The 26,148-nt window shown below is 36.8% G+C and overlaps 1 protein-coding gene across 1 annotated transcript in view; it reads right to left on the minus strand.

Annotated features, from left to right (window-relative positions):
- The window catches only part of SHOC2 (SHOC2 leucine rich repeat scaffold protein), a 144,830-nt gene that overhangs the window by 71,119 nt on the left and 47,563 nt on the right, over positions 1 to 26,148 (minus strand). The window contains 2 exon segments of the mRNA XM_043985365.1: positions 17,447 to 18,385; positions 19,183 to 19,222. Of these exon segments, the coding sequence (XP_043841300.1) occupies positions 17,447 to 18,149 (703 nt within the window). The 5' untranslated portion in view covers positions 18,150 to 18,385; positions 19,183 to 19,222.

A 26,148-nucleotide genomic window follows, 5' to 3' on the forward strand; every position in this document is an offset into this window, starting at 1 on the left:
CTTTGTTCTCCACTAATTTTCTTTCCTTACTGTCTAGCTTAAACTTTAATTCTTTGATTCATCATACTTATTCCTTCTTTAGTCTTTGTGTTCCTCATGGATTTAAAATGTCAAATATCTATTTTTAATTCCCTCTTCTAAAAAAATGTCTATGTTATTGCCATGTAGATTTTGCCCCTCTTTGTTTTTCTTCTGTTGGGCCTCACTTTTAGAGGTATCAAACCCTTCAACTGAGAAGAAAGAAATTTTGCCCTATAATAAAATTCTCCTGTGTCTTGGATTATGTGGTCCATGTTTATCCCCCTTGACCCCCCCCCCCCCCGTGATCTTTTCTTTCCCATTTGCCATGCCATCCTGGATACTTGGTAGCACCACAAAGGCTGATTCTCTCTGAAGGTAAGATGCCACCCATAGAGGAGTAATTTTACTCTCTTGGCACAAAATCTCTGTATACTTTAACAACTCAAAGGTCCCATCTCCCATCACGGAATTTATCTCTGCTTCCATCAGAGTAGTCTTCAGTGGGACCAGTCCCCCCTTTTCACAACTGAACCAAAACGTCACTCTTTTCCCCTCTTTCAATACCACCATTTGCCTACTCACCCATTCTCCCTTAGCTCCTCTTCTTCCTGAGTCTACAAAAGTTATTTTCCCTTCTTCATTAACCCAATCTCTTGATTAGGATACATCACACATCTCTATCCTCCTCCTCTCCCCTTTTATGTACCCTCCCAGTCTGCAACTTAGTCCCCTCTAAAACATACTTATTTGCGTGGAAACATTATTACTCTATATTATTTTGAGTCTGTTCCTCATATCTTGTGTGTGTGTGTGTGTGTGTGTGTGTGTGTGTGTGTGTGCGTGTGCGCGTGCGCGGCAACTGGGGTTAAGTGACTTGCCTAGGGTCACATAGCTAGTAAGGTGTCAAGTTTCTAAGGTCAGACTTGAACTCAGGTCCTCCTGAATCCAGGGCCAGTGCTCTATCCATTGTGCCACCTAGCTGCCCCTCCTCATATCTTTCAATCCTTGTATACTTTCAATTATTTGTATACTTTTAGAGAGAAAAGTCTTAATGATTCCCTCTTGGTACCTGGTTGTTACACTTTAATCCTGTAAGTATATTTTTTCTTTCCAGGTCCCCCCACCCCTTTTCCTCCCCATGGAAATTGATTTTATTACTTGTGTTTTCCTTAGACACTACATTTATTTACTTTTCTTGTATTTCTGTTGCTTGAGGTATTTGCAAACCAAATAATGTGCTGGGGGAGAGGGGAGTGTTTGTTTTGGGGTAGGAATGTTTCAAAGGACTTCTCTTATATTGAATGTCTACCATTTTTTTTTTCCAATAATGGTTAGGCCAAAGTTTGCCATGTGTCAGTATGTGTCATCCTAGACTACATCTTGAGATCCTCAAAACACAATTCAATTCCTTCTGCATTTTTGGTAGGTGCAAAATAGCCTTGGGTCACTCATATTTTCTTTCCATTATGTTGGTCAGTCACTTCAGTCATGTCACTCTTTGTGACCACTGGGGATTTTGTTAGCAAACATTCTGGAGTGGTTTGTCATTTCTTTCTGCAGGTCATTTTACAAATGAGAAAACAGGTTTATGTGACTTGCCCAGAGTCACACAGCTAGTATCTAAGGCCAGATTTTAACTTAGGAATATTAGTCTTCTTAACTTCAGGCCCATCATTCTATCCCCTGTGCCACCTAGGTAACCCATTATTTTTTTTTGGGGGGGGGGGTGTTAATTATCTTTCTTTTTTGTTATGTTTTAAGTTCCAAACTGTCTCCCACCCTCTCTTCCCATTCTGCACTAAAGAAGGCCACCATTTGACACAGATTTATAAATATATGTAAAACCATATGATGCATAGTTTTATTTGTCAGTTCTTTCTCCAAAGGTGGGTAGTATCTTCCTTTATAGGTCCTTTTTAGTTGAGTTGAATATTTATAATACTCAGAATAACTTGGGTGTTTATAATAATTATTATTTTTTAAGATAGCATGCTTCAATCTGCATTTAGACTCCATAGGTCTTTTTGTGAATGTGAAGAGCATCTTCCACCATCAGTCTTTTGGCATTGTCTTGGATCATTGCTGAGAAGAGTTAAGTATCTCACAGTTGATCATCACAAAATGTTGTTGATACTGTGTACAATATTCTCTTGGTTCTGCTCATTTCACTCAGAATCAATTCATGTAAGTTTCTCCAGGTTTTTCTGAAATCTGCCTGCTTATCATTTCTTACAGCACAATAGTATTCCATTACATTCAAATACTACAACTTGTTCAGCCACTCCCCAATTGATGGGCATCTCCTCAATTTCCAATTCTTTGCCACCACAAAAAGATGTTATAAATATTTTTTGCACATGTGGGTCTTTTTCCCTTTTTAATGATCTCTTTGGGAAACAGACCTAATAGTGGTATTGCTGAGTCAAAGGGTATGCACAGTATTATAGCCTTTTGGGGATGGTTCCAAATTGCTCTCCAGAGTGGTTGGATGGGGTCATAGCTCCACCAACAGTGCATGTGTTCCAATTTTCCCAGCTCTTCTCCAACATTGAGCATTTTCCTTTTTTATCATATTAGCCAATTGGATAGGTTTGAGGTGGTACTTCAGAGTAGTTTGCATTTCTCTAATCAGTAGTGCTTGAGAACATTTTTTCATATGGCAATTTTGTTAATAGTTTTCCTTATGTTAAACCATCCCAGCATTCCTTGTATAATTTTCGTGATATGCTGTTGTAGTCTCCAAGTTAGTATTTTATTTAGAATTTTTGCATCCATATTAATTAATGAAATGAGTCTATAATTTTCTCTCTCTGTTTTTGCTCTTAGTGATTTAGTTATCAGCACCATATTTATTTCATAAATATGTTTGGTAGAATTCCTGTCTATCATTCCAAATAGTTTATTTAATATTGGAATTAGTTGATCTTTAAATGGTAGAATTTACTTGTAAATTCATCTGGCCCTAATGTTTTGGGGTATTTGTTTGTTTGCTTTTTTTTTTTTGCTTAGGAAGCTCATTTATGGTCTGTTCAATTTCATTTTCTAAAATAGGTTTATTTAGATATTCTATTTCTTCATCTATTAATCTAGGCAATTCTATTTTTGTAAATATTATTCCATTTCACTTAAAATGGTAAATTTATTGGAATATAATTGAGCAAAATAATTCCTAATAATTGCTTTGATTTCATTTTCATTAGTGGTATATTGGTCCTTTTCAATTTTGATACTAGTAATTTCATTTTCTTTTTAAAAATCATATGAACCAAAAGTATATCTATTTCATTTTTCATAAAACCAACCTCATTTTATTTATTAACTCAAAGGTTTTCTTACATTCAATTTTATTAATCTCACCTTGTCACAAAAGTCCTTTAGTTCATTAAATATCTTTTTTTCCCCCATTCAGGATTATATTCAGCTTTGCTGGGTAAATTATTCTTGGTTGCAAACCCCATTTCTCTGCTCTTTAGAATATTTCATGGACTTTGGTCTTGTAATGTAGAGGCTGCTAAGTCTTGTGTTATCCTGATTGTATCTGAACAGTATTTAAATTGTGGGGTTTTTCATAGCTGCTTGTAGTATTTTCTTCTTGATCTGCTAGCTTCAAAACTGTAATGATTGGAATGATGCCACCTGCTGGAGACTAACTGTAGGAAAGTTCCGCCATGAGGAGAAGGCCTCCAAGGGCAAGGCCATGTGGCTTTTCTTTGGTGTCAGGAAGTGACCTTTTGCTTGTGGGAAGAAGAGGGGATGAGGCTGGATCTCTTGCTCTCTTTCATCAGGAATCTAGTGGAGAGCGGAGCTAGAAATGTGCTCTCCCTTTAACAGATAGATGAATCTAGGCCTTTCTCTTTCTCTTCACCAAATTCTTATTCTCCTTAATAAATGCTTAAAAGTCTAATTCTTGCTAAAGCTTATAATTTACTGGCAACCACTCATTAGGTATTTTAGGTAGACTAGCTAGAATTTTAGCCCCACACAAAACTTAGCTATGATATTCCTTTGAGTTTTCATCTTGGGAGAGCTTTCAGGTGGTGATCAGTGGATTTCTTTCCATTTCTATTTTACCCTCTCATTCTAAAACTTCAGGGCAATTTTCCTGAATAATTTCTTGAAATATTCTGTCTAGACTTTTTTTTTTAAAGCCATAACTTTCAGGTAGTCTAACAATTCTTATATTGTCTCTCCTCAATCTGTTCTCTAAGTCAGTGGTTTTTCTAATGAGATATTTCACATTCTCTTTTACTTTTTCATTCTTTTGGTTTTGTTTTATTATCTCTTTGTGTCTTATAAAATCATTAGCTTCCCCTTACAAAATTCTGATTCTTAAGGAGTTATTTTCTTATGTATGTTTTTGCATCTCCTTTTCTAATTGGCTGACTTTCTTTTATTGTTATCTGGGCTGGGGGGGTGGGGGTAATGGACTTGATCTCAGGTACTCCTCTCCACCCCTAAGCCATGACCAGAGCCTAGCTGCTGCCGTGGCAAACACTCTTATTCCCTGGCTCCCCTCCCAAGGTTACAAGCTTCAGCTCATCCTGTCTTGGAACCAAAACCAGGGACTCTGCTCTTATGAGAGTGTCCACAGCCACAGCCAAGGATTGTGTATGCCAGTACACCTAGGCCCTGGTGTCCAGCACCAGTGCAACCCTTTTCAATCTTCCCCCAACCTTGATGTCCCTCAGATCTCAAAAAAGATCCTTGATCCCTCAGGTGGGGAAAAAATAAGCTGAGGCTACAGCCTACACAGCTGCCCCAGGGCTTATTGTTTGTTGATTGAACTACTCAAAGGATTTGCTCATTTCATTCAGGAGTGGGGAAGGGAAGGAGAAATTAGGTCTTTTCAAAAGTCCTCCTAAGTTTTCTTAGATGGACAACTATTTTACCCTTAATTTTAATTATTTCTGCCTCTCGAAGTTCACTTTGAGACATTATTTTAAGTCATTTGTGAGGGAATGTAGGAGAGTCAGATAATTTCCTTCCTTTTTCTGCCATCTTCCCAGAATCCTCCCAGCTTATATTTGAAGATAATTCTTTTGGTGGCTTGTAGAATTTGTTGTTATTGGAATTAATCACTATGCTGCTGAGAGTTTGCAGTATAAGGTAGGGTTTTTTGTTTTGTTTTTCCTAGAAGACATCTCTGAATTCGTTCAACTGACACTTTGTTTTCCATATTCAGAAGCTCTGGGCAGTCTTCTTATATTCTGTGTTGCATTATAGTATTCAGGCTTTTTACTCTGTCTTGTTCTTCTGAGAGACCAATGATCCTTAAATTTTTTCCATACATCAATATTTTACTTGTTCTTTTAATTTTACAGCATTGTGCATCTCTATTACCAAAATTGTCCTTTATTTCTGTATATTTGTATTCCTAATTGATTGTTGCTTCTTTGGAGAGGCTTATCACTGGATTAAAGGTTTTTTCCTACTCTGCAAACTATTTCTGCTGTATAGACCACGAATTCTGCTTTCATGATTCTTATTTCTCTCTTGAACCGTTTGGGTTACATGCTCTCATAGGGAATCCACAAGATCCTCTGCCTTATCAGGTATTGATCTGGTTTCCATTTCTTTTGCAATATTCATTCAGAGGTGTCTGTACTCACTTAAATGTCTATCTAGATAGAAGTCTTTCCTTCTATGTTAATATCTTATTTGTTCATTTATCTATATGTGCCCAAAGTTTTCAACTGAGTTTTCTTCTTTCTGAGATGTTTGGTAATTTCAATCTTTTTTCCTTATGTTTTCCTCTCACTCTCCTTCCTCTTTGATGGTAGAGACCCCAGGGCTGTATCTCAAAGATTTCTTAGCCTCTTCTCATATTAGGTAACATTCTTTTTATCAGCCTCAGCCCTTTACCCCAAGTATTTTCAGGTGACCAGATCTGCTCCTGGTTGGATGTCAGTCCCCTTTGCTCTAGGCCAGGTATTCCCCTAGCTAATCAAACTTGTAAAGAAGATCTTTACAAATGCTTTTTCAAGTTGTTCTATTTTTCATTTGTGTGGCTGTGTTTTGCTTCAGTGCAGTGTGCTGCAGTGCTAGATTATGTTTCCCTGTGGATCCATGTCCTCCACAAACTGGAGAGGAAAGAGTTAAGCTGCTTATTGCCACAGAATGGAAGAATAAGGGCAGGAGTAGGTTATACTGGCAGGGATGGCAGCAACAACAACAAGGAAACTGCTCAGTGGATACCAAAGCACAAGGCCACAGGTTAGGTTGTGCTGCCCTGCCACAGCATGGAGGTTAGCGCAAGAACTTAAAGATTAGAGATTAGTTTTCTCAATTGAAGCTTACTGAAGTTACATTTTAAGGTCAAGATTTTGTTATGCTCATGGAATTTTATAACTGGCAAAATACTTTACTCATACTGTTCTAATAGCAAACTGAACAGACTTGACATGTTATTGCTACTTCTTAAAGAAATAAATTGCAAATACTCTTGGATTAAATGTACTGTAGGAAAAGTGAGAAAAAGTAATACTTCAATTAGCAATGCTAATCAGCATTCTATATGGTATAAGATGTGTGAGCATAAAGTAACAGCACATTCTTTAAAATAATTACATACAAACACAACCTAGAACTTGGCATCTGAATAAGTGTTCTCTTTCAAAGTAGTCATCTTAGAAAATATAATGTACTCCTTAATTATTGCAACAATATCACCATGTACCCCCCCAAAATGATTTGATTCTTCTTTTGAAATTGCCTTTACAGTCTTTTGAAGATCATGTCAAAAATTCAGACTCTGTGGATTTAATATTTGAAAACAGAAAAAATCATTTACAAATAAGTCTAGTGAATAAAGTGGGTGACTAAATTGGCCAGTACTATTTGGTCAAAGATATGATATTGTTTGTACTTCATTCTTATAGAGGATCAATGACATCAGGAAGGTGCTATCTTTATAAAGCAGCGAAGTCAGTTTTCTTGGGAATTAGCTCTAAAGTTGGTTCAAAACATAAAGATTAGCCTAAGTGTACAATCTATATTCAATCATTTTACACCCAAAACTTCAGAGGTCCAAGCATACCTAACCTGAGATATAAAGTTTAGAAACATGTTTCAAACCCTTGGAGACATTTTTATAAATCAATGTATTTCCCAGGAATTTAGGGAAAAACCTAAGCCAAAATAGCTAAATTTTAAATAGGAAAACCTACAGAAATTTTAGAGTTAAATTATTTGCTGCAAACAGATACACTTACAGTTTCTATCATATATTAGTAAAGATTTTATTTAAAATATTTGAATCAATATTTATTAACAAAAGTAGTTTGCAGCTCTCTTCACTTTGTCTTTCCCTGGTTTAGGTATTAGGACTATAAAAGAAGTTTAGTAGAGTGTTTTGTGTTGTTTTCAATTTTTGAGAAAAATTTGTGTATTATTAGTACTCATTTTATTTACAAGTTTGATAAAATTCTGTGAATCCATTAGGATGAGTTTTTCCTCCTTCAATATTTCATTTACAGTCAGTTCTATTTTCTTTTCTAACACTGGATTATTTAAGATCTCTATTTAGTATTTTGCTAGCTTGGAAATTTTTTATATTTTTGAAGGTCCACCTCTTTTTCTTTTCTGTTCTCAGTTTTGTTTTGTTGGGAGGGGGAGGGGCATATATAACAGTGCAAAGCAGATTCTGATCATTCTTTTTATTCTAGTTTTGTTGTGATTACACCTTGTTCATTTGTTATTTTGTTTACTTGATTTTGTGTCCCCTTCTTTCTAATCAGGTTAGTTAAAGGTCTATCAGTTTTGTTAGTCGTTTCAAAGAAGCTGCTTTTAGTTTTCTTTTATCAATACTAGTCTTTTTGGTTTCCAGTTTATCTAGTACTCCTCTAATTTTCAAACTTCTTTCTTATTTTGTACCTTTTTTTGCACTGCTTTTGCCTCTTTTTTTGTTGGCTTTCTTTTTTAGAATATATATTCTGCTGGGCATGCTGCCATACACCATAGTTCCTCCTACTGTGGGAAAGTGGAAATGGGAAGGAGCTGAGGCCTTTGGATCCCTTAAGTTTGAGTTCTGTGCTACATTAGTGCTAAATGCCAATTAAGTGTTCACACAAAGTCTCGTGCCAATATGGTGAACTCCTGGAAATAGGAGGCCACCAGGCTTCATAAAGAAGAACAAATGGCCCAGGTCAAAAATAGAGCAGGTCAAAAATCAGTAGTACTTACTGTCCAGCCAATCAGAGTAGTGTCCAGTCTGTGAGTGACCACTGCCCTTTCAGTCTACTTGAGACAGAAAGACTCTATGTCCAAAAGAAGTATGCAATATTCAGTTCATTAATGTCCTTTTCTAATTTGCTAATGAATATTTTTACAGACATCCTTATTCTCTGGAGGACTGGTTTTTGGCTGAACCTCAGAAATGTTGGTAGATGTGTTGTTCCATCATTAACCCTGTATTTCACATAATTATTATTTCTATGATTTATTTTTTGATCCATAGGTTATACAGAATTTCATTATGGAGTCTCCACTTATATTTATCTTCTGTATGTGCTACCCCAACTGATTATGATTTTTATCCTGATATAATCTGTAAAGAATTTGTTCAGTATTTGTCTTTTTATATTTATTTTTCAGAGGCAGAATCAAGATGGCAGAGAGAAGCCAGGAAGCTGTCTGAGCTCTCCTGAGTTTCCCTCAAAAACAACATTAAGGGGCAGCTAGATGGCGCCGTGGATAGAGCACCAGCCCTGGAGTCAGGAGTACCTGAATTCAAATCCAGTCTCAGACACTTAATACTTAACTAGCTGTGTGGCCCTGGGGCAAGTCACTTAACCCCAATTGCCTCACTAAAAACAACAACAACAACAACATTAAATCAAGCCTCCAAATAGATTCTAGAGCTACACAACCTACCCCCCCCCAAAAAAAAAACAAACAGAGAAAAACAATCTTTCACCTTGAGATAATTTAGAAGACTTCAGGAAAGATCTATTTCACTTGGGAGAAAGGGGAGCACAGCACAGTGCAGAGGGTGTCTGGGCAAATCAGGAAGAAGCTCTTGGCCACAGCACAGATCAGCAGCTGAGGCTCCTTGGTCCTGGCTCAGCAGGCCAGTTGTGAGATGCCCCCAATCCCAGGTGAGAGGGCAAACAGCCAGCTAGAGAACCACCCACAGAACATGTGCAACTAGGCCAAGCCATCCCAGCATAGAGAGCAAGCCCAGAGCAGTGAGGAATATATGAGTCCCAAAGACCTCAGAGCAGAAAGCTAGTGATCTGGCCGCTGGCTCCCAACACAAGGAGCTTGACACAGTGGCCCCTGTGCCCCAGGAGCAGAACTCAACTTTAAAAGTCACAAAATAGGCTAAAATATTAGTAAGAAACAAAAAAGAACTCTTACCATAGAGAACTTCTATGGTGACAGGGAAGACCAAAACACAAACTCAGATGAGGACAACACGGTCAAAATGCCTACATGTGAAGCTTCAAAGGGGAAGAGCTCAAAGAGGATTTTAAAAATCAAATAAGAGAGGTAGAAGAAAAAAAATGGGAAAAGAAATGACAGAAATGAGAGTTATGCAAGAATATTATGAAAAAAGAGTCAACAGCTTGGAAAAAGCACAAAAATTGACTGAAGAAAACAATTCCTTAAATACAATTGGCAACATGGTGGGGGGTGGGGGGGATTCCCCTTAAGAAAACAACTCCTGGGAGCAGCTAGGTAACGCAATGGATAAAGACCGGCCCTGGATTCAGGAGGCCCTAAGTTCAAATCCAATCTCAGACACTTGACACTTACTAGCTGTGTGACCCTGGGCAAGTCACTTAACCCTCACTACTCCGCAAAAAGGAAAAAAAAAAGAAAAACCGCAACTCCTTAAAAAGTAGAATTGGACAAATGAAAAAGGAGGTACAAAAGCTTATATGAAGAAAATAATGTCTTAAAAACTAGAACTGGACAGGTGGAAGCTAATGACTCTATGAGACACTAGGAATCAGTCAAACAGAATCAAAAGAATAAAAAAAATAGAAGAAAATGTGAAATAACTTCATCAGAAAGAAAACTGACCTAGAAAATAGATTCTGCAGAGACAATTTAAGAATTATTGAACTACCCAAAAACCATGATCAAAAAGAATCTAGGGGGCAGCTAGGTGGTGCAGTGGATAGAGCACCGGCCCTGGATTCAGGAAGACCTGAATTCAAATCCTACCTCAGACACTTGACACTTACTAGCTGTGTGACCCTGGGCAAGTCACTTAACCCCAATTGCCTCACCAAAAATAATAATAATAATAATAATAATAATAATAATAATAATCTAGATACCATATTCCAGGAAATTATCAATCTTTCCCTACAACATCTTTTCTTGCTAAGAGACTATAGAAGTTATCACCCCCTTGTTATTTGCCAATGGAACTGATATGGGTACAAGGCATATTCCCCTCTATCCTCTACCAACTCTTTCCCCTTTTATTAATGTAGTCTACATACAGTCTTATATAATACTTTGATTCATGGTAAGTTGGGAAGTAATGTTAGTCCGTGGTGTTTCAAGCTTGCTCATCCACCATCATTTCTCCAATGGCTTTAAATCTACTTTCATCTTTATCCTTTTGAGTATTTTTAGAAAGAAATATCTTAATGGTCCCTCTTTTTTTTCCATTTTAACCCAAAAGGTATCTTTATCTTTCTAGGTTTTTTTTCTTTGAAAAGTCTCTAAAAAGGCAGCTAGGTGGCACAGTGGATAAAGCACCGGCCCTGGATTCAGGAGGACCTGAGTTCAAATCCGACCTCAGCCGCTAGACACTTACTAGCTGTGTGACTCTGGGCAAGTCACTTAACTCTCATTGCCCTGGGGGGGAAAAAGTCTCTAGAGTTTAGGTAATTTATTTTCATCACCTGTGGTTTCCTTGGTAGGTGTATTTATATATTTTTGTGTTCAAACAAATGATCTTAAATGCAAGAAAGAAAAATACAGACTTGAAATAGAAAAGGAACCAATACTTAATGAAGCAAAGCCTCCTCAAAAAAAGTGATGTACATTTGCTCTAGTCAAGTGGGTCCCAGCTATTTTTTTTAAGTCACACCTATAATTTCATTGGCATGGGACCTCTTGGTCAGGAAACTCCCTCTATTAATGCAAGTTGGCACTTGAATTGTAATTTATCAGTCACAGACTGCCTGGGGCAATGAGTGTTAAGTGACTTGCCTAAGTCATAACAGCAAATGTGTCCAAGGTAGAAGTGAACCTGTGTTTTCTTTGTTCAAGCTATATAAGTAACAAATCAAGTTTGGCACTTAAGACTAAGAAGGGCAATTGTCTGCTTTTGTAATCTAACCTATGAGTCAGAACTAGTTGACATACCTGGAACTCCACCCAAAGTAAAAACATATCAACTTACATGTTTTGGTTTACTGAAGATAACAGCTAAAGGTTAGTCCTTTGACAAGCAGTCTGGGGGCAGCTAGGTGGCGCAGTGGATAGAGCACCGGCCCTGGAGTCAGGAGTACCTGAGTTCAAATCCGGCCTCAGACACTTAACACTTACTAGCTGTGTGACCCTGGGCAAGTCACTTAACCCCACTTGCCTCACTAAAAACAAAAACAAAAAAAAGACAAGCAGTCTGGCATATTGGAAAGATTGTTAGAAGTCCTAGTTCTACCACTAATTTTAACTGTAATATGTGTGTGTATAGACTCTGCATAATGTATGTATGTGGGGGGGGGGAGGATGTGTGTGTGTGTGTGTGTGTGTAAATGAACCTGTTATCCTAGGATATCAAATGTGATATCATTTCTCCCCTAAACTTGTTTCCTTTTCCAAATTTCCCTATTTTTACTAGGCTACCACCAGCCTTCCAGTTACCTGGATTTGCAACTTCAGTCATTTTTTACTCATTCCTATCCCTCGCTCCCCACATTTACTCAACTACTATGTCTTGTCAATTCTACATCAATCTCTCTCACATCTGTTCCATTCTCTGCTCACATAGCCACCAGCACTTTGTTCAGATCCATATTGAGCACATTAAAAGTATTTTGGGAATAAGGAGGAACCTTATGGAAAAGAACTTACAGGAAGTCGTCTAAAAATAGGGCAATATCCATGAGTTAGGGGATGTCTGAGCAGTCTCATTTCAGATAAATGGGAAATTATTTTCTTAAGTCATTATATAAACTTAAAATGAAAACATAGTTTAAATGATTTAAGTTAATATACAGGACTACTGCAAGGAGATACATTGCCAGCCTAAGTGTCTTCTTGGATTCTGTCCAACATAGTATCTCTGGTTCTTCATATTCATATGCTTGCTATCTGATTCAATATCACTTTTACTATTTTCTGTCACAGTTCTCACATTTTAAAAATTCTATACCACAAGTCTCTAATTTCTCACATCAAATAGCATTAATTAAGGGTACAAAATTATCTGCATTGGTCTCCGCATAAATTTGTATACAATTTTTAAAATATGATCACATTAATAAAAAAAGAAGAAACGAATTACTTCCCTATGTAAAAGCTGATCCCAAGGGTCTGCCACCTTATTAACTGAATACTGGGCTATAGCTACTAATTTGAAGGCCTCTTCAAATATACTTCTATGTGGGATATAAAAGATGAATAATAGAAGGTTAGTCTTATAAACAGCTGGGCTGAGGTCCTGTATCTCACACAAATTAGCTTCATGACCATAGGGAGGCCACACAACCTCTTAGTGAACAATTCAACTCTCTAAAAGGATTTATCAAGTTTGTTTGTCTGTTTTGTTTTGCACAGTATTCTTTACATAAAGAGGCTGAATGTTTAAGTTGTCAATAAAGAAGGGTTCCCAATCAGTCAGAATCCAGACCAATTATGTGGAACTTGGGATTTTTTTTTTCCTTTCCTTCATCTTCTTCTTTGTACCTCCACTGGCAGACCTACTGACCTTACCAACACCAAGTGGGAAAAGTAGGAAGCAATCTTCAGCTGAAGGCAGGGAATAGGGAATATGGAAGTCTAGTCAGGAAGAGGTTTGATGAGACAGACAGCCTATGAGAACTACAGCTTTATCTCTAAGATGCAAATGAACTGCTGATCTGCATCAGAAGGAGTTTCCACACACTGAGTTTCCAGTATAAATGGAATCATGGGGGGGAGACGGGACACAGGGACAACTAGATGTTTTTAGATCCAGCTATATATATATTCATAAAAATGGAAAGAAAATAAATGATCCAAAGCTCTGGCATCCATATCAGAACTGGCCTTTAATAAAATGTTAAAAAGGCAAGCCTTTGAATCCATATATTTCAGCTATACAATCATTGGTGAACAATACTTTAAGGAAATCTATATTCCAATTTCTCCATGTTTATTTAAACATTAAGAAGATTATCATAATTAATTTCATTCATTGCCACCTTATATGTTTGTTGTTTTTTTTTTAGTGAGGCAATTGGGGTTAAGTGACTTGCCCAGGGTCACACAGCTAGTAAGTGTTAAGTGTCTGAGGCCGGATTTGAACTCAGGTACTCCTGACTCCAGGGCCGGTTCTCCATCCACTGTGCCATCTAGCTGCCCCTTTTTGTTTGTTTGTTGTTGTTTTTTTCATTGCCACCTTATATGAAAATGAAGTACGTAAAAATTACTTAATTCTATTGTGTTGTATTTTCTAATGAACTCAAAGATTTTTTAAATATTATTTTTATAAGATCATTAGAAAAGCCATACCTCTGGTGATCTATACCATTGGGACAATAGTATATTCGATGAGAACACAGATTAATGAAAATAGCAAGTAACTGCAAATCACTGTGCTAGATTCTAGGGTTTACGATGAAGACACAACAAAGACCCTGCTCTCAAAGGGTTTGCTACCTAATAAAAAGAAGTATACATACAAAACCATGACTTATGGGAGATAAAGCAAAGTGTGATATTTAGGTAGCAGTATCAAGCAGACAATCAGAAATATAAAACTAGAATTCTGAGGAGAAAATGGGGGAAAGGCATAAATAATTAGAAGTCACTTGCATAGAGGTGGTAATTTAAGCCATTTTGATGGGCTTAACAAGGGAAGAAAATGTAGGGTGACAAGCAAAGAGAATCTAGGGCAGACTCACGGGCTATATTCACACTTAAGGGAGAAGAGGAAAGTTACCTGAGTCAGGAAACAATCTGAGGAATAGTCAAAAGCAGGAAAAAGTAAAGTGCTATAAAAGCCAAGGGAAAAGCAGTATCAAAGTTGGAGTGGTCGGCAAAAAGGATGAATATGGACAAAAAACCATTAGACCACAATAAAGAAACTATTAGTGCTTTAAGAGAAGGCAGTTTCTGTAGAGTAGTGAGGACAGAAACCAAACTGCAATGGACTAACAAATGCAAAGGAATAAGGAAAAGTGATTAAGCAATAATAGGCAAGGCACTAACTTGAGCAGGAGGTGCAAAGATCAAAGGGAAGCTATTTTGTTTTGAGTTTGGAGACTTCCATCTAGATTTTAGGAATGAAAGGCCTATGTATATTTCTAAACTAAGAGGAAGAAGATATTCCCCATTAGACTCTTTTCTTCAAAGAAAAAATGAGAAGAGTAGACTAGATTATCTCGGTCCCTTTCAACTCTGAGTCCTATGATTTACCATTTATTATTTGTTCATTAGATGGAACATATGAATAACAATCTTCTCAATAGATTCACTCAGTAGCCATCTGTTAAGTATCCACTGTGTACAGATGCATTTTTTCTCTTGTCTGCACCTCAATATCTATTTAGAGGCACAGAATTCAGAAATACAGAAGTGACACTTTAAAAATGTGAAAACTAATTCCCATCCTTAAGAGATTTATAAGTTATATTACTAGGACTAATCTTTTAAAATTGTGGTTGATACTGAAAGAGGAAATAAAAATAAAAGTGTAAAATTTATTCTCTCTGCATATTATGTGAAAATATAATTCAATTTTCATAATCTGTACTACCAACTCATCCCCTGAGGTTTTCTACTACCATTAGCATTATTCAAAAAGACAATGATTAAAAAATAATAATGAAAAAAAATTTACTACTCAGCCTCAAAAAACTAGTCACACTATAGTAACAAGCAGATAAACTTTAAAATACGCCAGTCCTAATGAAGAAAACTATAGTAAAATATGCCTTTTTAAAAAAATATGCCTTTTGATAAAGATGCTAAACACAAACTCACACAGTAGAAATTGGAAGCAACTCTGAAGCACAGTGTTAGTTCTGTCAAGGAATAAGCCTTTATTAAATCTCTGCTAATTTGGTAGGCTCTATCATGTAAGACTTTACTAACAAAGACTTGTATAATAATTGTTCTTATCTTAAGTCAAGCTTTTAGATTAGCATCTAAGAATTAAAACAGGAGATATTTCTACAGAAAAATTAAGATATTCAGTGTTCTGGATTTCATATGTATATAATTCAGTTCTACATTAAGAGATATTAGTGTTCATTTTAATTATATTTTGTACTGAAATTAAAAGCTACAGAAGAAACTATAAGGCAGAGAATCTCTAAAGAACACTTTAAAAAACATTTTAATGCAAAATAATAGTGAAATTTCTATGAAATGACTAAGAAAATTGTGACAAGTAATTTCATTAGTCCAAAATGAAAGAGAAAAGTGACTTATGCTCAGAATGTATGCAAAGTAAAATGTAATATGGCATCTAAGATTTCCAAAATTCAATTAAATACAACAATCATTTATCAAATACCTAATTGATAAAAAGATATTTATCATTTACTCTTCCTTCTCTTCTATAGTGACACTGGCCTCCTTGCTATTCCTAAAACAAAACAATCCATCTCTTGACTCCATGAATGTCCATTAGTTGTCCCCCATACCTGGAATTCTCTCCTTCTTTATCTCCCCTTCCTGCCTTCCCTCCAGTCCAAGCTAAAATCCCACCTACTCCAAAAGGAGCCTGATCCTTCTTATTGCTAGTCCCTTCTCTCTGTTGATGACCTCCAGTTTATCCTGTATATATCTTGTTTGAACACTATTGTTTTCATGTTGCCTTCCTCCAAAAAGAGACTGTCTTTTTTTTTTGGGGGGGGGGGGGTAGTTTTCTGAGGTATTTCAGCATTTAGCACAATGCCTGGAACAAAGTAGCTTCTTAATAAATGTTTATTAACTGGGTATTGCATAGAAAGCACTATGCTAGCTTTTCCCACAACTAAACCAACCACCTGGATACATATCTGAAGATGTAAAAATGCTTCTTTTCCTGTTAGTTGCATGACCAACAGTACAAAGAGGTAATAAGTCTATCCATAGAATATAAGCTCTTTGATATAAGAAAATTTAGGAAGAAAAAAAGGAGAGAATTGATAAAGTACTATGCACTTTTTTTTTTAAACCAATATTACCTCATTTGATCTTCCCAACAACACTGAGAGTTAGGTGCTATTATTATCCTCATTTTACAGTTGAGGAATCTGAGTCAAACAGAAATTAAGTGAATTTTCCAGGGTTATACTGCTAGACTGAATTTGAACTCAGGTTAACAGCATAAGTGAAGGGTAGGGAAGATATAGCTATGCAGATCATGTGAGAAATATTTTTTGTTGACTGTAAGCTTATCATAAATCAATGGTGTGATAGCAGCCAACATGACTTATGACTAATATTTAAGACAAATTAAATGACAATCCCATTATCTTTTGGACTGTTCAGTCCACACTTGAACAAATGTTTGGTTCTATACACCATAATTTAGGAGGGACACTGATTAGGTAGCCTGGATTCAGGGGAAAGTAACCAAGATGGTATGGTAACATGAAGCTATGCCCTATCAAGAATAATCAAAGGAAATAGGTATAGAGCCTGTATAAAACTTTAGGGCATCAGGATATTTGAAGAGAATCCTTTTGCTTGACTCCAAAGGAAAGAACCAGGACAATTAGGTGGTAGTTATGAGGTAATCACAGTTAGGAGAATTTACTATTGGAATAGTCCCCAAAACAGAATAGCCTGCCTCAGGAGATAGAGATTTTTTTTATTTCTGGAATAGTGCAAATGGAAATTTAACCATCTGTTAGGGCTGTTGTAAAGGGTTTTCAATCTTGAGGCACGGGTATAACTGAATGACCTCTGAAGCTCATTTCAATGCTACGATTCTGTAATTCTTTTCCCCACTTAAAACATAATCTTCATCTAAAAGAATAACCATTTTCTTCATATGAAAGATGAACCTTTATATCTATATTAAGTTATCTGAATATATTATCCATACATTCTGAGGATCATAACATTTATATAAGCATTCTTATGCCATCATGCTGTTGATACAGGTAAAAAGCTCAAGAATCAAAATTTGCTAAAAGTCTTATAATGAAGGTAAAACAAACAAGTAGTTCCTGAATTTACTGACACAAACCTAGAATTCTTTACAAAAACATTTAGCATACTAAACATATCAAAGAAAAAATTACAATCAAAAGTCTCTTACCAATTTCAGCAGGTAGTTGTTTGATTTTGTTTTCCCGAATGCTAAGCATAATGAGTTTTGACAAATTTTTGATATCCTTTTCCACAGTAGTGATTCGATTAAAACGAAGGTAAAGAGTGGTAAGAGAATCTAGCCTATACACCACTGAGGGAATTTCTCTCAGTTTGTTATGCCGCAGGTCAAGCATACGAAGCTTCTTCAAGTTATCAAGAGAGTCAGGCAAACTGGTCAGTGAGTTTTCACTCAGTGCCAGTGTTACTAGATTCACTAAACAGCCTACCTCTGCTGGAAGAGACTGTAATTTGTTACTGTATAAATAAAGTTCTGTTAACTGTGTCAATTCTTTGATTGATGAAGGAAGCATGTGTATAGATCTCTTGGATAAGTCCAATCGCATTGAATTCTCTTCCCGGCATTTGTTTAGCTCTTTAATCACTTCAGCATTGCTAGATTTTTTTCGAGTCCCAGGAGCTGGATTAGGGCGTTTGATAGTATTGTCCACAGAAAAAGCCACACCTGGCTGTGCAGCACCAGAGTCTTTCTTTCCATCTTTGGCATCTTTCCCTTTGGTCTTAGGTTCTTTTTCTTTGCTCTCTTTTCCAAAACCTCCAGAGGCCTTTGCCTCCTTTTCTCTCTCCTTGGCTGATGGCACTTTAGGGTCTTTCTCTTTACAGTCTTTTTCTTTTCCTAGACTGCTACTCATGATGACTCAAGCTAGAGCAAGACTACATGAACTTATTTTATTTTGTTTACAACAACAAATTGAAATTCAAGGCTGAAGGTACAGGGATCCTACAGAGTCAAAAATGTTGGCTTGAAGTAGCAACTTGTATAAAGTGACATCCATCTGTTACATGTTGGTTCTGAAGGCACTGTACCCAAACTTGATAACACATTCCAACTAGTAAAAAGGTGAAGGTCAAAGGCTCATTAGAATTCCTGTAATGAAACACAAAAAGAGTCAATGTTAGGTTATTTTAGAATATATATTATTTGTATCAATCCTGAGAACATGATGACCTCATAAAGACCTTCCCACTTCACAGCAGAGTTCCATCCTTCCTAAAACACTACTCTATTTTACCTAATATAGGTTCAATAATCAAATTAAATATATAGAACATGTAGATTTGTGTCCACATAGCAATAAACCCAAGCTATTATGTTTCCAAAAAATGTTTGCTCTCCAGGAGGTTCAAGAGAAGAAAATGTGTATCTCCTCTAGATGTTGGGGAAGATACAAAGTTTAAAACATGATTCCAGTTCTCATGGAACTTAAATGTACGTAGAACTTTAAGGCTTACAAAGCATATTAGCTAGCCACTTACTGATAATAATCTGTTTAGATCAACAGATCTCAAGCGAATCAAAAAAGGAGGCAGCATAGTGTGAAAAGGGCTAGATTTGAAGAGACCTGGGTCTGAATCTGTTCTGACCATTAATAGCCGAGTGACCTTGGGCAAGTCACTTAACCTCTCTGAGCATCAGCTTTCTCATCTGTAACTGGGATGTTTAAAATCTAATGTGGGTCCTAACCTGCCCCTCCCCAGTTTTGAAGGAGGAATCTAGCTAAGATTTACTGATAAATTCAGCAAGAGTTTAGGCTTTTCAGTATTTATTAAAGTGTATTAGAAGTTAATGAAGAGGGGGCAGCTAGATGGCGCAGTGGTTAAAGCACCGGCCCTGGATTCAGGAGTACCTGAGTTCAAATCCGGCCTCAGACACTTGACACTTACTAGCTGTGTGACCATGGGCAAGTCACTTAACCCCCGCTGCCTAAAAAAAAAAAAAAAAAAAAAAAAGAAGTTAGTGAAGAGAGAGAGGGTAAGAGCAGATCTCTTATAGAATGGAAAACCCTTGCTTAGATCTATTTAGTATAGCCAGAGAGAAACCTTGTCTTTCCCTAGCAGCCCACCTGAAGTTCTGCCATCACACCAAAGTCCTGGGCAAAAAGAGAGTGATCTTCCACCACTTATCCTACAAGCCCCCTGTGAAACAGGAAGCAGGGCCATCCACATACACAGCTCCAAGCTAATTGGCTGGTAGCTTTGATTGACATGACTACATACAGGTGGTTCTATAGATGTAACTTCCAGACGCCAAGTCACATGCTTTCTCCTCAGGGTGGAGCTCTGATTCTCACACTACCCCCTGTGCTTCATGTGAAAAAACATGGTTCCTTATATGAAGCAATAACATTACAGACACTTCTGACTAACAAAGTAAAGGGAATAAAGAGAGAAAAAGAAATTGAGGGACACATTAACAAAGGCTAAAAGGGGGCACTGCCCTTTTAAGCAGGTGGACATTACAGAGAAAAACTAAAGGGAGCACTGCCCTTTAGTAAATGGACATTATAAACAGTGTATGCAATGGGGAAAAGGAAAACAGGAAAACGTCCATTTAAGTCTTTGGAAGTCTTTTCTCGGATGATTCTTGGGATATCCTCTGGGTGTGGTTGTGGAAAGGAAGTCTTTCAGGTGTGGATGCTGATGATCAACTAACAACTCTCACGTGAGCTGCTAGGGAAAGACAAGGTTTCTCTCTGGCTATACCAAATAGATCTAAACTAGGGTTTTCCATTCTATGAAATCTGCTCTTACCCACTCTCTCTTCACTAACTTCTAATACACTTTAATAAATACTTAAAAGCCTAAACTCTTGCTGAAATATCAGTAAATCTTAGCTAGTTTCCCTGCCCCCCCAACACTGGGAGGAGGGGGGAGCAGGTTAGGACCCACATTAGATTTTAAACATCACAGTAAAACAGAGACAACATTTTACAAAAGTCAAATGAAATTCAGAGCTGAAAGTACAAAGATACTACACAATCAACCCTTATATTCTCTGCCTCCCAGGGTCTGTTATGGGGAAAGGACTTGACAAAACTGAAGATGTTCCATAAACATGAGATGATATGTGAGAGTGAAGAGTCTGGTCAGGAAGCAGGAACACTTGGCTCCCCCTACTCTTGGGATATTTAACCTGGAGAACCTACATTTGTTTTGTTAAATAATTTTATTTTGATAACTATTTCACAATAAATGGTTTCCCTTCTATTATTGCATTTAAAAGCATTATTTTGAAAAGGGGTCCATAGGTTTCAGCAAACTGACAAAAAAAAAGTTAAGAATCCCTGTCCCCTTAAAAACAACAAGCAGCTTGTCAACACAGTGTCCTAGAGACAAAAGTACATAAAACAGCATGTTAGGGCATCAATAACCCTAGATTCTAATTCTGACCCTAACACAATCTTAGTTAAGCCAGTTTTTCACTCAGAGCCTTAGTTTTCCCCAATTGTGGAATATGGGAGTTGGACTAAATGATCCTAAGACCCTTCCTATCTTTGATATTCTGTGGAATTCATGACTGATGGACTATAAGTGATGTCAGATTTGAACCTCTCTAAAAAGGGGAGGAGGGATGATACCAATGATAGAAACAGAGAACTCAAAGGCATAGGAGGGCAAATAAGCATGGATTTAATCAAAAGAACTGAAAGGAAAGTATGTGACAATACAGCCTAGACTTTCTGGAACTGTCCCAAATTTAAAGATTATTGAGATCAAGAAGGGATAACAATGGTAAATAAAATAATCATACTATCTATCCCAATATGGAGTTCAGAAAATATTTCAGTCAAAGGATCCACAACTCAAAGCAAAAACACAGGATTATATGTTTGGCTGATCACAGAGTATAGAACTCTATGGTACAGAATAGAAATTGCAAGAAGGCAGAATTGGATTCAATAGCAAAAAAACTTCCAATTAATGCTGTCCAAAAATGGAATGGATTACCTCTGAATAAAACAAGTTTTAATCAGTGGATGTTTTCAAATAGAGATTGTACAACCATTTCTCAGGAATGTATAGGAAAATTCATTCTTCAGGTATGTTTTAGACTAGATCGGAGGTGTCAAACTTGCATCCAGAAGAATTTGAATACCTAGAACCAGATTAAAATATAATTGGGAAATACCTAACAAAATAAACAAAATTATAATACAATACAGATTATGTTAATTTGCTGGTTTTCTACATCAATATATAGTCTACACAGATTCTTTCTATTTGGGTTTGACATCACTGGACTGGATGGCCTCTAAGCCCTCTTCCAACTCCAGATTATTCCTTGTACTTTAAGCAATGTTTCCATTTTGCCCTTCTTCAAATGCATTCGGTTCACTAAAATAAACTGTAAAAGGGGCATGTCTCACATATCAAACCCAATTAATATATTCAAGCTGCTTTATGTCCACAGAATCAATCAATAGAAAGTTTAAAAGATATAAACAATTCTGTTGGGAAGAATGAAGTTTTTCCATACACTGCATGAAATCAGATGAGAAAATGCACTGGGATTAGTTGAAAGAATTAGACACATTTGTGGTACTTTTTAATATCAAAGAATGTGATTCCAGTAATTTCTTTGGGAGTCAAGCTTCAGGAACATTTTGAAAAGGCAAACCCCTGGTACCTGTACCACAGGGGAATAGGAAAAGGAAATTAACCCAGAGGGACTATCATACTCATCTTCCTCATCACTAACCATGTTAACAGAAGAGACTCTACTAAGACGATGAATCTAGCTCAAGAACTCAGAGAGCACAAATGATTCACTGAAAAAGGTACAGCTTTAGGACTCTACAAGGGTCCAGACCCTATCATCAGGGAGACACACAGTCCAGGGGAAGTTCGTCAGTACTGGACAAAGGAGTAAAAAGATATCTATCCAACCAGGGTTACCCCTTTGCCATGTATGCTATGCTTAGCCTATTTTCCCTTGGATTTTAAATGTATTTGCAGTAGAATATGTCCAAAACTTTTGAAGAAAAATTTTTGTACCAATTTTTATTACTATACTTGCTTAGTAAATATTCCTAACTAAAATCTAATTAAATCTGGCTAGCTAATTGATGAGCTGGATAAGCAATGGGAAGCATACTCCTGGGGGTTGTCGAGTGAGAATATTAGAGAAATCACTCACAAACTCTCAAAATTACACCAAGAACCCTGAGGTAAAAAACAGTCAACCACTCTCTGGGGCTTCAGTCCACCAATGCTAGCCCCAAAGTACTACAAAATCCACAATCTTTATATCTACTAACTAGACTGCCTTCAACCCAACTTCAACTTCAGCAACACTTAAGCCCATACAGCATGAAGAGCATTGAGCTAGGCAGTGAGGGAGTATTAAATAAAACACAGTCCTTGATCTCATGGTCAATACTTAGGCTTGAATGACAAGGGAAGAGAAAGAAATCAAATCTGTATATTTTAAATGCATCATCAGGTAACTTTGATGTAATCTGGTAACCTTATAATGTAGCCTTGTACTATAGTCAGATTTGGTAAAATCTAAGCCAAGCATGAAGCAATCTGGTAAAAAAGTAGATTTAGTTGACCATCTTAACACCATATCTTGCTATTTTTATCCCTAAAAATAAACTTTATTATTTTGTCAAATTCTATAAAATATCCTTTGATAATTTGTTTGGTGTAGCATAAATCTGTATAGAAATTTGAAGAGTATGGTATTTTTACGATATTACTAAGGCCAGAACATATCTCCAATTATTTTTCTTCCTTTATTTGTATTCTTAAAAACTGTTTTATAGTTATATTTATATAAATCAAGATTGTTTTACATCCTCTTAATTTGTTTTTCTTATTTTTGTTGCTATAGCTAATGTTTTAATAGTGGAGGCAGTGACTATTCTCATTTCACTCCTAAACTTAATGAGAAAGCCAGCAATTCCAAAAAGCAAAGGTGAGGAGGGAGAACATTCCACTCATGGGGGACAGCCAGTAATTAGGCACAAAGATGACAGATGGAGCTTTCTTTTTTTTTGGCAGGGCAATGAGGGTTAAGTGACTTGCCCAGGGTCACACAGCTAGTTAAGTGTCAAGTGTCTGAGGCTGAATTTGAACTCAGGTCCTCCTGAATCCAAGACTGGTGCTTTATCCACCTAGCTGTCCCTCAGAGGGAGCATTCTGACTGTGGCAGAACAAACAGGCCAATATGGCTATACCCAGAGTGTAAAGAGACTGGAGAAGGTGGAAGGGGTCAGGTTGTGAAGAGCTTTAAATATTGGAGAGGAGTTTCTATTTGATCCTAGAGTTAATAGGAAGCCATGGGAGTTAAGTGAGTAGTGATAGGATATGATCTACACTTTAAGAAAACCACTTTGGTAGGGCTTTATCAAAAATATGTGGGAGAGACTTAAGGCAAGAAGACCAATTAGAAGGATATAGTAGTGGTCCAGGAATGAGATGATGAGAAACTGAAGCAGGGTGATGGCTGGGTAAGTGAAGAAAAAGCGACATATGTTAAAGTTGTGGCAATAAGATGACATGTTATGTCACCCGATTAGAGATGTAGGGTAAGTGAAAGTAAGAAGTAGATGATGACACCAAGACTAAGAACCTGGGTGACTTAAAGTATAGTAGTGCTCTTGACATTACTGTGTAAGTTTGAGAACAGGGTTGGGTTTAGGGGGCTAAGAGAATAGGGGGAAGATGTGTTTTGGGACAATTTGAGTTTGAGATGTGCCTCCAATGAATCCTGTTTTTGATATCTAATATAGTTGGTGATGCAGGATAGGGGTTGAGAAGAGATTATGGGAGGATAAAAAAAATCTGGGAGTCATTTGTGCAGAGATGATAAATGAACCAATGGAAGTTGATTAAGCCTCAGAGAGAGAATGTAAAGAAAAAAAAAAGAATATGGCACAGGACATAGTTTTGGTGTATACCCAAAGTTAGTGGGCATGAAAAGGATGATGAACCAGCAAAGGAGACAGATAGGTAGGAAGAGAACCAAGAGAGCAATGTTACGAAAATCCAGGTCAACTGACAGCTGCAACAGACAGGTCAAGAAAGCTTAGGATAGAGAAAAGGCCATTATATTTGGCAATTCAAAGATCACTGGTAACTCTGGTTTTCCTGAGAAAGACAGAAGAGAAATAGGATGATAACTGTTGGAAATGGTAGGATATATCTAGTACAGGTTTTCTAAGATAAAGGGAACTTAGACATTTTTAGTCAGCAATGAAAGACTCAGAATAAAGGGAAAACTGAAGATTGGTGAGAAAGTAGGAGAATGACTGGGGGCAATAAGTTGGAGAGGATGGGAAGGGACAGGATTCAAGGGTACATGTTGAAGGGCTGGCACTGGGGAGAAGAGCTACGTCCTCAGCAGAGTTAAGGAGAAAATAGTGGATGATGAAGTTGTGAAATGAAGGGGGGGGGGGGGGAAATGACCTCAATTCTAGGTAAAGTATGAGGCTAGGTTTTCAGTTAAAAATATGGGCCATGGGGGGTGGGGGGGAAGGGGGAGGGCCTAGGGGAAGCTTCAGAAGAGAAGTCTTAGAAAAGCTACTGTGGCAAAAAAAAAACAAAATTAAGGATAGTAAATCAGTTAAGGTGGAATAAGAGGCCTGCTTTGCTTCAGGGAAAGTCCAGTTGAGATAAAATAAATTTGTCAGCACAGTTGTATGATTTCCTCTAGTTTCAGAGAATCAGAAGATTTGTATTTTGCTACATGGTTAAAGCTAGGCAATTTCTTATTCATAACAATGTATTGTAGATGATTGAGAAAGGCCTTCAAAACGGAAACATTATTGTACAATTGTGCCCTTCTGGCTACTTTGTCTTACAAACAAATCTGTGTAACCCAGAATTATTTGCACACAAAATGGAATCTAAATTCCTTCAAGCTAATCAGTTTTTTCCTACTTTTAAATGATTGGGGGGTGGGGGTGGGGAATCTGGTTTAAATATGGATTCTTATTTATATATAGGTTAAATGTCCATATTCCTGGAAAGTTGCCTTGAGATGAGTTTTTGTACAGTAAACCCAATTTTCCCCATTGACTATCATTATAAAATTTGAGATTTCTCTGAAAAATGTTTACCCTGAAATGGTATTAGCTAACAAAATTGTATTTTAAAGATATTATTAGTATTCTAGTCACCAAAATATAATATTTAATATATTTATTATATCACTTATTATAATATTTAATACAATGGCTTCCAAATCTAAAGAAAAACAATAGTTTGGATGAATTGCATATAAAAAGGGCACTCAGTTTCTATCAAACTTCCTTACCCAGTAATCATTCAAATATTTGTTGAAAGTCAATTTGACAATGAAAGAGAGAAAAAAAATTAAAAGGGGATCTCTGCAGCCTAACAGTTTAAAATCTAAATGGTCAATCTAATTGGTAAGAACTAGAAGGAAATGGTTAATCATATATTACCTACATTGTTAGTTAAGGCAGCAAATGAACGCTGAGTTTGGAGAAAAAAAAGAGATGGATATGGTCATACATGGCTGGAGAAATGACGGTGTGGAACCAAATCTGGATCTTCAATAGTAAGTAGAGGTTAGATATGCAGGGAGGGTGCTCAAAACCAAAAGATATAGCCTATTTGGAGTCAGGAGTCAGGCTTAAGTGGACTGGCAGGTCAGCAAATATCAGGCACTTAAGAAATGCTTATGGATTGATTAACTGATTTCCCATTGTGGAAGAAATCATTAAATGATTGAATGGGGAAAAAAAAGGAAAAAAGATTGAATGAAGAGTTTAAATTTTTACCATGTACATAAAAGCATATGATCAGGAAAACATTCTACCCTGCAATGAGTTAAGTTGATCTGAAGGTATTAGCATGGTGTACTGGAGGGGAGCATAA

The sequence above is a fragment of the Dromiciops gliroides genome, chromosome 2, assembly GCF_019393635.1.
Source record: "Dromiciops gliroides isolate mDroGli1 chromosome 2, mDroGli1.pri, whole genome shotgun sequence".
Taxonomy (NCBI): Eukaryota; Metazoa; Chordata; class Mammalia; order Microbiotheria; family Microbiotheriidae; genus Dromiciops; species Dromiciops gliroides.